The 14,363-nt window shown below is 37.5% G+C and overlaps 1 protein-coding gene across 2 annotated transcripts; it reads right to left on the reverse strand.

The window, feature by feature from the left end:
- Positions 1-2,948: 2,948 nt before the first annotated feature.
- LOC149141513 (ATP-dependent zinc metalloprotease FTSH 8, chloroplastic-like) lies at positions 2,949-11,614 on the reverse strand. Of its 2 annotated transcripts, none has more exons than XM_089447043.1 (4): positions 10,578-11,614; positions 5,430-5,636; positions 5,047-5,337; positions 2,949-3,612 (listed from the first exon to the last, which is right to left on the reverse strand). In XM_089447043.1, exons 3-4 carry the CDS (start codon positions 5,289-5,291, stop codon positions 3,501-3,503), a joined length of 357 nt encoding a protein of 118 aa, XP_089303169.1. In that variant the 5' UTR covers positions 5,292-5,337; positions 5,430-5,636; positions 10,578-11,614; the 3' UTR covers positions 2,949-3,500. The 2 variants fall into 2 exon arrangements, with proteins under 2 accessions (XP_089303169.1, XP_089303168.1); XM_089447042.1 differs by having other exon boundaries at positions 5,430-9,731.
- Between the last annotated feature and the right edge of the window lie 2,749 nt (positions 11,615-14,363).

Genomic DNA, 14,363 nt, shown 5'->3' on the forward strand with positions numbered 1-14,363 from the left:
TTACATTACATTGATTTACAACAGTATGGCTCGCAATAGTGATGTGGCCGACATGACTCGACATGACAGTGCTAGTATGTTCATGTTGTCGTTGGTGTGCATGTCGAGATGCAATGTCGCTGAGTGATGGATGTCCTCTTGGTGTATCACAGCGTCACCTCCGCATGGCAAGGTGTGCGTTGTCTTCGATGGTCATTGGGGTTCGCTTGATGTCGCATATGCACGATGCTCATTTGCTTGTACTTTGGCATGCTTGACATGTTTGTCCATTCGCGAAAGTTCTCCTCGCATGTTCGTCCGTTCGCGAAAACATCTCTTTGCATGCATCGTTCATTCATCCGTTCGCAAACACATCTTCTTGCATGTACTCTCCTTATTCATCCCATTTATCATCGCGTCATGTTTTATTCATGTACCTGTATCTGCAATCCCTCATAACGAGACCACATCAAATCCATAAACCTCCTAATCTACCATGATGCATGGTCATTCGCTTTCGAACACAAGTGACCCGGAGAGAGGACAAGGTTATGACACTGCGCAAAGCAAGTTCCAAGATGGGATGCGAGCTCCGGGCACTGCTAGTGAAAATTGCGCAGAGGTCACTGGGAGACTGAGATGGACAATCCGGATCATTAGTGACTGTCCGCGGGATCTGGCTCGGCTGGAGGGGAGATCTGTACAATTTCTAGAGGGAAGCAGTACGGGCAATTGAGGGGCTTTGGAGCAAAAACTGTGCAATTCCTAGAGGGAGCTGGGCGTGGGCTTTAGGAGACTTGGCAACAAAACTGCACAATCCCTGGAGGGAGCAGGAAGCGGGCTGCGGTATGGCTTGGCACCAAAAACTGTGTAATTCCTAAAGGGAGCTGGTAGCGAGCTGCAGGATTGCTAGAGACAAAAATTGCGCAATTGCTGGGAGGCTGACCTACTAAACACCTCTACGCAGTTTCTAAGCTGAGCGGGATGCTAGCAGTTGAGGGGCTTGCTCATGAAATCTGTGCAATTTTCTGGGTGAGCTATCAGTGGGGCTGACTGGGTGGCTAGCTGGGGAAAATGCACAATTTTTCCAGGGAGACAAGGACAGGCACTTGGTGTCTGTTCGACCTGTTTGCGCAATTTTCTCAGTCATCGGAGCGAGCAACGTCTGCAGCGTCTACACAATTTTTGAGGGGAGTGAGTCCCGAGGTCATTGCTTGGTCAAACTCTTTGGTTGACCAACAAGAGGGTTGGTTGACCAACGTACGGGCAGTGCAGATTGAAATGGCTTATTGGAGACTTCTTCGTTGTTCTGGGTGACAGTCGATTGAGTCAATTGCAGGGTGGAGGTTTAGCTGTTAGAAGGTGATCCGGTCATTAGAACTTCAACAAAATGACTAAGTGTGTGAGCAAGTGTATTTGTGCATGTGCAACCTTGCAAACACACACTCAACATAACTTGACGACAAGACGCCTCAAACCATCAAGACACCATATGCTCAACATGACTAACCGACAGTGCGAGTGACAAGCGTGACGCTTATGATAGATCGTTGAACGACCGCAACAACGCTTGTGCGACAGTGAATACAACTCCGTGTGTGAGTGCGACGGATGTTCACATAGTGAATACAACATGTACACACGAAGTGAGGACCTTGTACATGACCAGAACATGGCTGCAAGTGTGGCATTGAGACCAACATGCAAAAAGTTGTCCATTGAATGGTCAAGCAAGGGGGGTGCAAAGACTCACACGAGCCCATGGGGTGAGCCCGAGCGCTTGCAAACATCGAGTAAAAATCCAAGGGAGGCTCCGAAATTGGATGCAGGCCAAAATTTTGAAGGATGTTGCAACCGCTACAACAAGTTCCCATATTTCTTTATCCATTTTTTAACCGTCTAAAATAATTCTTCCACTTTTTAGGCTACAGACCATCTATTTTACATGAGGTTCACCATCAATGATCATAAAAGCCTAACTTCAGTGCAAAAGCATAAATACTCTTGTGTGTTTACTCCAGAATTTGGGCAAATTGGTCTCTGCGATGGAGGTTGACCATTACGCTATCTCCAATTTTGTTGTACTATATGGTATAAATTATACTTTACTCCAAAGTTTTGGAAAACTGGTTTATACGACAGAGGTTGACCATTAAACCATCTCAAGGCAAATTGGTCTATCCCACAGACTTTGACCATTAAGCCATTTCTAATTATGTTGTACTGTATGGTATAAAGTATACTTTACTCCAAATTTGGGGCAAATTGGTCTAGACCACAAAGGTTGACCATTAAGTCATTTCTGTATGGTATACATTATACTTTACTCTAAAGTTGGGCCAAATTGGTCTACCAGAGGTTGACCATTAAGCCATCTTTGATTCTGTTGCACTGTATGGTATAAATTTTCAAACAATTATCGAACCCTTTCTTTCATTCATCCACACTAAAGGACTTTTTATTTTATGAGCTCACTTTTGCAATCCCCAAGCTTTCTTTGAAGTTTGCTATGTCACTAAATATGGAGAAATCTTCTCCAATGTCATGCTCTACCACTAAATATGGAGAAATCTTCTCCAATGTCATGCTCTACCAAATAAATGTACACAACCCAACTTATAATTTTATTATTATTTTTTTAATTGAGACTTTGATTTTTTTTACAATGTTATCTCACATTAACATCTATAGTAAACAGCTTTTCATTTATAAGCTGAGTTTTGTGATCCCCAAGCTTTCTCTAAAGTTCCCTATCACTAAATATGGAGAAATCTTCTCCGGTGTCATGCTCTACCAAATAAATGTAGAGCATAACCCAAAATATATTATTATTATTTTAATTGACTTTAATTTATTTACTTGTTAGTAATGTAATCTGCAATTAACATAACAATAACTCCATACTAGATTGTAAAGTGAAAACTCCATACTATATTGTAAAGTGTATTTCAATGTAATGATATATACACAACAAAATTGACAACATCTCATTTTAAATGAATAAATTTCAAAACATCTTATAAGAGATAAATAACATTCCCAATTTGAGATATGCCTCATGGTTTATACCATCATTAAGATTTAAAATTCTGCCCTTTGCTTGCATGGTAGTATCAAATAACACTGGAATTTGAGATATACCTCACATGGTTTATACCATCATTTAGATTTAAGATTCTGCCCTTTGCATTCATGGTAGTATCAAATAACACTGGAATCTGAGAGATGACTTTGAAATTCTGCCCTTTGCATGCATGGTAGTATCAAATAACACTGGAATTTGAGATATACCTCAAATGGTTTATACCATCATTTAGATTTAAGATTCTGCCCTTTGCATTCATGGTAGTATCAAATAACACTGGAATCTGAGAGATGACTTTGAAGGTTCTATACTCTGAGCAATAACAGATTGAGATTAAGATTTTGTTCTTCATCTTCTTTTCGTTTCCGTGGATTCCTACCACCAAAAAGAGCTCCTTTTGTGCTTCTGCCAGAAAAGATGTTGCCGCAGCAGGAGACTACTTTTCACATAAATCATGTGTTTTTTTTTCTCTTTTTACCATGATCTTCTCGTGACTTACGATTAGGTCCCATTCCTCTAACTTATATCCCGCATATAACACCTTTTCTCTGCAATGCAATAACCACCACACCATCAGAAAGGGAGAGCTCGAAAAGGATAAGAAACATCAAGGTGCACATTGTCCAGGCACCCAATTGACTCTATATACTTGGCCGAAATTCATCACTTGTCATTGTTTCCTTCTCTAAAAGAATCTCAACAATCTCAGACATGCCATACACAGTCACCATCTATGCGATACATAAAAGTATGTCAATTCCACTCTAAGAGATCAAAAGAATATGTCATAGAATCAATAACGACACATTACACATCTTCAAGGTTAACACGGTGTATTGCAGAGTGACATTATACGCAGGAAACATCAGGTTAATTTGGCCGACAATGTAACTAACTAACAAGCAGTTTCTCCACAGAAATGGGTAACAACATGAATTTACAGTTCAAGAATCAAGAAAACGTAAAAGTTATTGGCTACATATTAAACGTAATTGCTACGCAACCAGTTGAATGGGCCAGCTATAATGAACGGGAAGGCAGTGGCACAAACACAAAATTGGTATATTTTCACATTTTGCTAATTTACTTATCAAAATAAGCAGCTGAGAACATAGTTACAAAACGGAAATACTTAGAACGATAGAAAGCTAATTGTACATACTGAACCTACAATAAGCATCACGCACAAACGACAGGCTCAAAATTTGTCACTACACAAGTGAAATTGATACAACACTAAATAACAGCAATATTATCAATTATGCAAGAGTAATCAGTATTATCTATCACTTCTATATCTTTTGGTTTCTTACCCTAACTAGAGCCTCAGAGGGAGTGAATCTATGGTATGGGAAGTATCTCCTTTCATCTTTCACAAATAAATCTATGGTATGGAAAGCATCTTCTTTCATCTTTCACAAATACAATCATACAAGTGTTACCAATATATCATAAACATGTAAAAACTATCCAAAATTCGCAAACCAATGAAAATGTTGCACCTGTACATGTAGTTCTATTTAAAAACCATTTGTATGAGGAGCTTTCTTTGAAACCTTACTTGGCAGTTTACAGAAACTTGTACGGCCGGTTTGGAACAGCTTGCAACATTTCTATTATAATTTTTGAAGGAAAAAAATGATCCTTTTAATCCCTTGAAGTACCTATCTGTTTCAAATAATAAAAGGTGTATCCAATATTATATAAATTCTATCACTTATATGTTTCAGAATTCTCTCAGCTTCTCCCAACATTTCGCTTTACAAAGCTCTAAGCTGTCTCCATCTGTCTGGCATAAGTTCTAAATCGAAAAGCTTGAAACCAAAGAGCGATGGAAAATTGGAAAAGACGGGTCGTTTAGTCTCACATAAAGAAAGAGATTAAAGTCCAGAGAGACAAAGAAATTGGCTATGACCAAAAAAATTGGTTGTAGATATCCTAGTTACAAAGAACAAATTAAGAAATTTTGACTTGCTTTTTACCCGCAAATAGCATGACCAACTTCGTGATATGCAACAAGACTTTTATTTTTCCCATCTGTCATTATCGTCCCCTCCATTCCAGCAACAATCCTGTCTACAGAGGCATCTATTTCCTTGGCAGAAATTGCTGCCTTCCCACGCTGCCCAGCCAGAACAGCAGCTTCATTCAATAAATTTGAAAAATCTGCTCCAATGAAATGCAATGTCTCATAGTGAAACGTCACTATCAAACTTATTGCTACCATGCACTATTAAATCTCTGTCCTCCCTTTAACATCCGGTACAAGATACCTGCATAAAAAACATCGATTCATTTATGGGAAACAGATTCAAAAACCACCCAGTTGCAAAAAAAAATCAGGTTATAAAAATTGTTAAAATACCTGTTGATCAAAACGCCCCGGGCGCAACAAAGTCCTCTTCAGCATTGTGTGCTGTAAACTATATTCTTCTCTCTAAATTTCTGCAGAAGCTCCTGGCTGAGACCAGGAAGCTGCACTCTCACTCTCTGAATCCAATTTCCCAATTCAGGAGAGACTGCCTCCACAATTGCAATTGTTCCATTCTCAAACAAGTCCACTTTCTTCACCCTATCATGTCATCAATTTGAATAGGTTGTGAGTTAAACGATGTAGTCTTGGAATAAATAGCATATATTGCAGAGGGGGACAATTTCGCTGTTGCATTTACTCAGACAACTTCTCTGTACCTATCCCAGCGTCTATTGGCGATTTGAAACGACTATTATAATACGACATGAGTTTTTTAAGTTCTAAAATGGCTCAATAAAGGATTGCCCAGAATTGTCAACTTATCAACCTTATAATCATCAAATGATATAGGCCATATGTAGCCTCTCTCTACAAAGTCATGTAGCTGATCTTTCTGATTGTAAGTGTTGGGTATCTTTCATGTTGGTATGTCTATACTATTTTGTGCAATGTGAAGCCAAGTCTTTTTGTTAGGATGCAGCTCTTGTGAAGGCAATACACTAAACTCATTACGTATGATCAAAGGTTGTTAAAATTAACAACTAGGGCCAAACTCCACTTTGGATAGCTCATATGATGGAGATGATCTTTTTATTGGATTCTTCTTTCCGAGAGGTGCAGGATTGATCTAAAGATCATCTTATTCTTACAAGTATAATGGAATTATGAATTTATTTCTTCTATGGACAAATTGTCAAGGTCTACCAGAAGTCTAATGTAAGTTCATGAAGGCCAACAGACATGTCTCTTCACCCTCGACGTTGTGTATATATAGAGAGAGTCATTTTGCTCATTTGGTCACTCATCATCATCACATCTTTCTCTCTTCATCTGATTGGGTCGTACAAATTTCAGGCACCCTGTTCTTCTCCACACTTGCGAAGAATTGACTGGATATTTCTGTTCTCTGCATTGACCGAGTTCGAGCCAGCTTTGACCAGCATTGACCGGGTAGTGTTTGACTGTGTTTTTTTGTGGGAGAATTTCTGTTTCAGCAGGCCACATATTTTGGCACAGAAATCAAGATTTTCTGTGCCAGTTGACCACCATTGACTGCAACCCTTTGACTGCAGAAGTTGACTGTGCGTTGACCAAGTTTGACTAAAATTTTCAGAACTGTTTTGGGCTGATTTGGACTGTCTTTGGAGACCGAGTTGACTGGGTTTGACCAAGTTGAATTGGAAGAGAATTTCTGCTGGTTTGACCAGTGTTAACTTTCTGGTTAAAGCATCCTATTGACTACAGTTTGACTGGACAATTTTTACAGTGTTTGGGCAAGTAAATTTTGTATATTGTATTCTCTCTCTCCGCTGAACTTTTGAAGAATAATAAAAAGATTTGATCAAAGGGTTTTCCCCATATTGGAGTTTTTCCCTGGCATCTGCCAAATATTGTGTCCTCTTGTCTTCGCTGGTCTTCTGCTTATTGTTTATGTTCTATTTGTATTTACTATCAATGTTAATGTGATTGCTAATCTGGAAATTGATATTGGGATAATAAGAAAATTTGAAATAAATTGCTCTAAAACATAGAACATACCATTGTTATCTAAAATTAACAAAGGCTAAATCTTCAACTTCTTTTTAGTGATGTTTGAGAAATCCACTGGTAGGGATGGAGTTGACAAAACAGAGGCGGGTAAAATTAGGCTATCATTGAATATCCATTCTTTGGATAGCATTTCACATGTTAGTCAAAACAATGGTGAAGTTTTCATTTATTTTTTTGAGCACAGTTTGAGATTTTCACATGAGAAAATGGGGAAAAAGTTGCTAAGAAGCAACTCAAAAGTTTCTCCTACTGGTGAAAATAACGGTGCAAAACTAAAGCTTCGGATGGGATCTGATAACATAGTCGTTTCATTTTTTTGCCATCAGAAAATGCCAGGAACCAACAAGACTCCTCTTATCATTCCTTTTGTAGTAGAATTAGCAAATGGAAGTGGTATACAAAATTCTTGACCAACAAGACTCCTCTTATCATTCCTTTTGTAGTAGAATTAGCAAATGGAAGTGGTATACAAAATTCTTGTATTCACTTGAGTCTTCAGTAATGGAGACTATTTCCAGTACTATTGCAACACTAGATTCAACTAGTCAAACTAAATACCAAGCTGGAGGTTAACACAACGGTTGTTATTATTATAGAGAGGCATCAGTGTTCTCAATGGAGGGAAGCTCAGGCACTTCAGATGTCTCTGCAACATCCTTGACTCAGAGAGAGATTAGAAAGGGAATAGTCATTTTACTGGCACTTCCCGTGAAATAACAATTCAGGGTCACCGTAATTAAAAAAAATAAAATTGTGAGTAAGATGTTTAAACTTTATACTTTATATATATCTATATATAGAAAAAAAATGTTATAAGAAAATATTTTAATGTTATATAGAATAAAATATCCAATGTGAGTTATGAATAAAATATTTTAATATGAATTAATATTGAAGTATACTTAAAAATATATTAATAATAAAAAAATTCAGTTTAATGCGCGCTCATAAAATGACTCAATACATATATTATGTAATTTCAATAACATTCAAAAATACAATTTAAACACTAAACAATTAGACATTGGGTTTTGCACTCTCAAATAAGATTGCACCTGAAGAAATTTGATGACCCGTGCTTAAAATTGATCTATGCTGGTGAAATAATAATCCACGATCACAGTAACAACGATGCCAAAAATTACAATTAATGTCATCTTCAGACCAGATGTAAATGCTTGTGACATGTCAAGAACTAAGAGTGAACTTCAGTTTGCATTTAATGATGAAATAAAGTCTCACTTCTAAAGAGTTTTGGGAAAGAGACTACCTCCCTAAGATCAGATTTTTTTTTGGGCTAGGTTATGGTGCAAAAAGGAATTTTGACAATGGAGAATCTCTGAAAGAGGGGTAATCAAGTGCCCACCAAATGTACTCTATGTCAATCAGAGGAAGAAATTGCCCTACATTTATTTTTAGTTTGTCTCTTCACCGAACATGTTTAGAACTACACCATTAAGGAACTCATTCAAGTGGGTACTGATGAGGATTGAAAGCAACTAAGCCTTCCATGTAAAAATATCTTATGACCAAAATACTAAACAACAAACCAATGATGGTGAAAGCATGGAAGGACATCCCAAAATACATCTCATGGAAAATATGTATAGTCAGGAATCATGCCCTCTTTCAAAATAAGGCCCCCAAACCCAAGATAGTGGCGTACCAGGAAAGAACTCTTCTAAATAAAATAAAAATACTCTGGTATTTGCTTGTGGACAAAGTTACCAACAAAAAAATGCCTAGCATTTAGAAATCACAAGTCACGAGTGCGAAGATAAATGATTGGTTTTGCAAAGTGTTTTGAAAATAAGGCTATTTAGGAAATTGTCTTTATCACATTTAAGTCTACAACTCCAAAAGAAACGATCATTAACAGAAAACCATGTTCAAAGCAGCAAATGCTTATGGTTAACAGCAAAAAACCATGTTCAAAGCAGCAAATGCTTATGGTTAACAGAAAACTATGTTCAAAGCAGCAAATGCTTATGGATAACGTTATCTGCTGTAAGTAATCTTTAGTCTTAATCTGTAAACACATTCCGATAAAAATTTAGCTCCATAAAGAAATTTGTAAGAGATGATGGACTTCACCATACAGCAGCACAGCTGTTTGCATTCTGGGTGTAGCAATGGGCTTAAAGGTTGATATTTTTACACCAGAAGGCCTGGCAGACCTAAACTATTAGGTAAGATGCCAGAGTGATGTTGTCCCATGGAATGCAATTATTGCAGCATATGCACAAAATGTTCTGAAACAATTTCGCCAAATGCTCCTAGCTAGCATGACACCAAACGAATTCACTTTTCCCAGTGTTGTCAGTGGATGTGCCAGCTTAGGAGCCTCAAAAGAAAGCAAGGAGGTTCATGCCCATGTCATCAGAACGGGATTCTGCTCAGATATCTCTATATGGAATGCCTTCGTTACTTTGTATGCAAACTGTGAGATACTAAATAATGCTCTGCAACTGTTTGACATCATTACTAAAAGAGATGAATCCTTGTCGAATGTAATTATTGAGGATGCTCCCATAATGGGCTTGCCGAAGAGGCCTTGAAGTTCTTTAGCCAAATGCTGCGTGCTGGCTTCAAGCCAAGTGAAATGAACCTTCACAGTTGTCCTCTGCGCATGTGCCATGCATGCTGCATGCAGCCCTAGAACAGGGTAAGAGGATAGATGCCCACATCATTAGAATACATTAACCTGGAATTGAACTGCCTCTTTCAGTGGGGAGTTAGCTTATTACATAAAAATAAGTGAAAAACGCCGATTCTAATATCAACCCAGGACTTTTATGACGGTAGGAAGGAAACTCACAGAATAGAACTCCTGAATTTGTATGTAAGTTTTTCATACCAAACAAGGGCTTCTATAGAAGTAGAAACGAAACTCACGAAATAGAACTAATGAATCTAGATATCAAAAGGAGCTCAAACATGCTCGCAGAGAGAAGTCCACCGTGAAGAAGAAAGGTGTAGAACAAAGCATGCTTTAAAAACCATGAAACGCCGTATTTAAGGTCAAAATATTTCATAGACTCTTTCAAAGAACTGAACAAATAAAATCCCAGCTCGATTCACTGCTTAAGGGTAACACATCTCTGTTTTCATCTAGCGCCTTTCAAAAGGACAGAATTTTTTTTTATTTTTACAAAATCACCGTAATCTTCGTTTGCTCTCAGGTCACTGGACATTACATCCGGGACACTCTCTTAAAATACTTGTTTCTTTCTTTTAGAATCAATAAGTATATACTAATCTTTTGAAACCAGCTCCGTGTCTCCATCTCTACTTCATATTTCCACACAGAGACCAAAGCTTTAGCAATTTTTTGAATCAAATCTCAGTCGAAGAAAGTTTAATGATGTTCTTTAACTTATACTTCCAGCTATTTGCTTCAACAAAACTTACTCGGTGAAAAGTCGAGACATTTATTCTCAGATTTAAACGCTGCGTACCGTAGAGAAAGGCAGGCGACAAATTCCTTACCAGTTCAAGCATCTGCTGTCTCCCATAGCTTTTATCCGCGGCAGCTTCTGATATTGCAGCAAACCCGAGCATTTTTGTACGACAAAAGCTCCCCCTATGGCCGTTGGTAAATGAAAACCCTCAAGGTTATTTGGAGCCAAACATGGGTGAAACCGTCATCACTTAAACGGGAGAGATCTCAAGATCACGCCTCTTGCTCCCGATTCGTGAAATTTCTCACAAAAAAATGAACATATTCCAACCCAAAACGGCACAGATCGCTATAACTTCCGTAGCTTTCTCGAAGCATCTTTGTCCCCTTCTTCCCCGGCATCTCTCCTTCCCATTACATATCGTAGCCGTTGGAGGCGAGGCAGTCGCAGAGTTTCTCAGGTGTTGTGAGAGGCTCTCAGGTGCTCAGCCAACACCTGTAACCACCTTCCAACATTCTTCACCAAAATTTAACCACCTTCCAACATTATTCACCAAAAATTTTCAATCGTGTAACACGTGATGTGAAGGAGGAATTCTTCAATCGTGTAACATGTAATCGGGCGGAGCAGGAGAATGGGAATTTTTCAATCGTGTAACACGTGATCTGACGGAGCAGGAAAGGAGAATTTTTCAATCGTGTAACACGTGATCTGACGGAGCAGGATTTAAGTAAATTGTTATTAAACTATCTATTTTAATTTTTGACCTTTTTGGATCTAATCCATTTTAATTTTGGATTTACAAAGGCTGGAGCTTTGGAGTGTTGAGAGGGATTAAATATCTTTGGACTTCTCCAGATTTATTAAGAGTGATTAAATGTTTTTGGACCTCTTCAGATCTACTAAGTCCTTGAGTTGAAGCCGAGAGAGGAATCAAATCTCTTTGCACTTCCAGAGATTTGATCTCTCAAATCTGTTTGCATCTCTAGAGATTTGATCCCTAGCATTTAATAGATCTAGACTTAATATAAATCTAAGTTATAATAATTATGATTATTAATTTAAATTTTTTTTCTTTTTTTTTAATATAATTTCACCGAATCAAAATATTTTGCACCTCTAGAAATTTGATCCTTAGCATTTAATAGATCTAGACTTGTTAAGATAGTCTTCCGCAAAATCACATAACCAATCTTTTGTCGACGCGTTTCGAACCAACCAGTGTGGTTCATCTAAACGCGTCGACAAAAGATTGGTTATGTGATTTTGCCGAAGACTATCTTAACAATGTTATGGATCACAGAAGTCTAAATTCCTTAATAAGATCTAGACTTAATATAAATCTAAGTTATAATAATTATGATTATTAATTTAAATTTTTTTTTCTTTTTTTTTAATATAATTTCACTCAATCAAAATATTTAACTAAGACAGCAAATTACAACATCTCGAAATAGACTAGAAAGTTCAATAAACTTTTCCAATTATATATTTAAACAAAATAGTATTTTTCCCCTAATACGATAGGCCAATAATCCAAGATATGATCCATCTTAACTTTGATCATTGGCTATCCACTACCTTAGGAACCATTTGCTACAGTGTCTCCAACACAAATTAAGGTCTAAACTCAGTTTAAGGTTCATATTAATCACGCAAAATGCAACAGTAGCAACAGCATCATCTAAACTGGATAAATACACTTGCCTCCACTATTAGTCTGCCAAGCAACTCTCACAATCAACCTCAAACATGCTAGCTGACTTATTCTTCAAACAGTAGTGTATTTCACCTATGCGAAAAGCTGACTGGCATTGACAATGATCACCTGTCACAAAAGTAAAGTTGTCGGTTGACAACATACCATTGACTGGGAATGGTGACTCTGCATCACACCAGAGATTTTACAACAGCTACGTCACTCCTTAACTGTAGGGGATCAAGAAGCAAAATACTCATTCCACATTTCCACCCCTTTCTGACCAGGAAAAGAATCTATGCTCAACACATATGCAAGCAAATAGATGCATAAAAGATTTTTTATAAAGTCTTGAAATGCCAGGGGACGAAGGAAAAATATTCACTCTATGCTTAACACATATAATGCAAATAAATAGATGCATAAAACTCTTCAAAAAGAGATGTATTGAAATGCCCGGGAAAAGGAAAAAAAAAAAAGCCTAACCTGCAATTTTTTTCAGGGCCTTCAGGTAAAGTATTCTCCAAAATGTTGCCAATCTTCTTCTCCCCCAAGCTACAAGCTCATTAAATAGAATAGGTCTTGGCAAGAAACCTCAAATACAGGATCTTGTTTAGAGTTCTAGGATTATCTGCTACATTGATGGTAAATGTTTCCATAATCTTTTATAAAAACATTTACTATTAATGTAGTGGGTGATCCTAAATTCCAAACAAGATTTTTGAGGCTTTTTGCCAATGCCAGTTTTAATAATAAGCTTGTAGTTTTATGGAAAATGAAGATTGGCAACAAGTTAAATAAGATAAGAAAATTATATTTATGTATAATTAATTATCACAAAGTAGGTTAAAGGGACAGTTGAGTACAATGATGTAACTAGGATGGATACAATGCATGAAGTAAATCAACATTTGGCCTTCGCGGAGAAGATCCAAGAGCTAAGAGCTAATAAGTCTGAGGATCAGATCCATCTGCTAAAATCCAAAAATGAATGAAGAGCACCATCTCTCCTGACATCCAAAACTGAATGAACAGCACTGATATCCATATCCAGTGTAGGATGGATCATCAACTGCCCAAAGAGTATTTCCATCTCAAAATATGACAATTTTATCCCTTAAGAGGGGCAATGAGGCCCAGCTGCCCAAAAATTGGCAAAAATAGGCCGGCAAAACAGTTGCTAGAGACGTGTAAGGGGTGTCTTCTGCTTTAATGGCCCTGCGAATTTTCGCTTTGAAATCTCCACCGCATAGGTTTTATCAACATCCTTCCCGAACTCAGATGGCAAAAACCTCTGTAAATTTCATCACCCACAGTTGTGAAAAACATTTGCAACTGCTATCTACTCATAGCCTATATACAAAATTCTCAAACCTCCTCAACAGTAATATATAGCTTGATGGTTCCAACCTCATTAACGGTCTTAGATAACATTCAGTTCATCTGTCAGCTGTGATCCCTTTACAGACGCTATAACTACATCAACTTTTTTTATTGCCTCCACAAGACTCTCTGGTTCTCCAAAGATCCCTGCAAATAAGTGATCCAATTCTCCAAATATCCCTGCAAATAAGTGATCCAATACCAAGTCATGCATCTGGGCATATACCAGAACAACGGGGTCTCAGATGAACACCTGCTCCTACAATGTCCTGTCTGAAATACAGGATTTTCCAGAATACAGGATGGCAAGCACATTTCTTTATACATGAAGAATGACAAAAATCTATGACAGAACCCCAACATTGTCGAATCCAAATATAGGACAAATGTGTCTCCGTCGGCAGAAAACAAATATTGAAGAATTTTACACAAGCATAAAATATGCATGCCAACGGAGAACAAAGTAAAAGACTAAAATACCCTGAAGTAGAAAACTAAAATGGCCTTCTCAGACCTCACAAATCGCTCGGACAAATGATCTATTGAAATACCCACATGAACAAAGCAACAGTGAATCAATAGATTCGGCGTGGTCTTCAAAATTCTTTCACATGGAAAGGTGAAATCAATTTCACAAGGGAAAAACCAATACAGATACAAAATGTACTCATCATTTCTCACAAATATGAAATGTGCTCATCATTTCTCACAAATATGAAATAAATGTGCTCATGGGTTCTCACAAATATGAAATAAGCAAGTAAGCATTCACTGGGAAAATAAAAGCCCATA

Source organism: Pinus tabuliformis, chromosome X, assembly GCF_031772625.1.
Source record: "Pinus tabuliformis cultivar Carrire ecotype Pingquan chromosome X, CPIR1, whole genome shotgun sequence".
Lineage (NCBI taxonomy): Eukaryota > Viridiplantae > Streptophyta > Pinopsida > Pinales > Pinaceae > Pinus > Pinus tabuliformis.

Excerpts from the sequence above, each read along its gene's own strand:
- LOC149141513 (XM_089447043.1), bottom strand. The coding sequence starts at position 5,291 with ATGGTAGCAATAAGTTTGATAGTGACGTTTCACTATGAGACATTGCAT. Across the intron at positions 3,613-5,046 it reads GTTGGTCATGCTATTTGCGG|AGAAAAGGTGTTATATGCGG; the intron begins GTAAAAAGCAAG and ends ATTGCATTGCAG.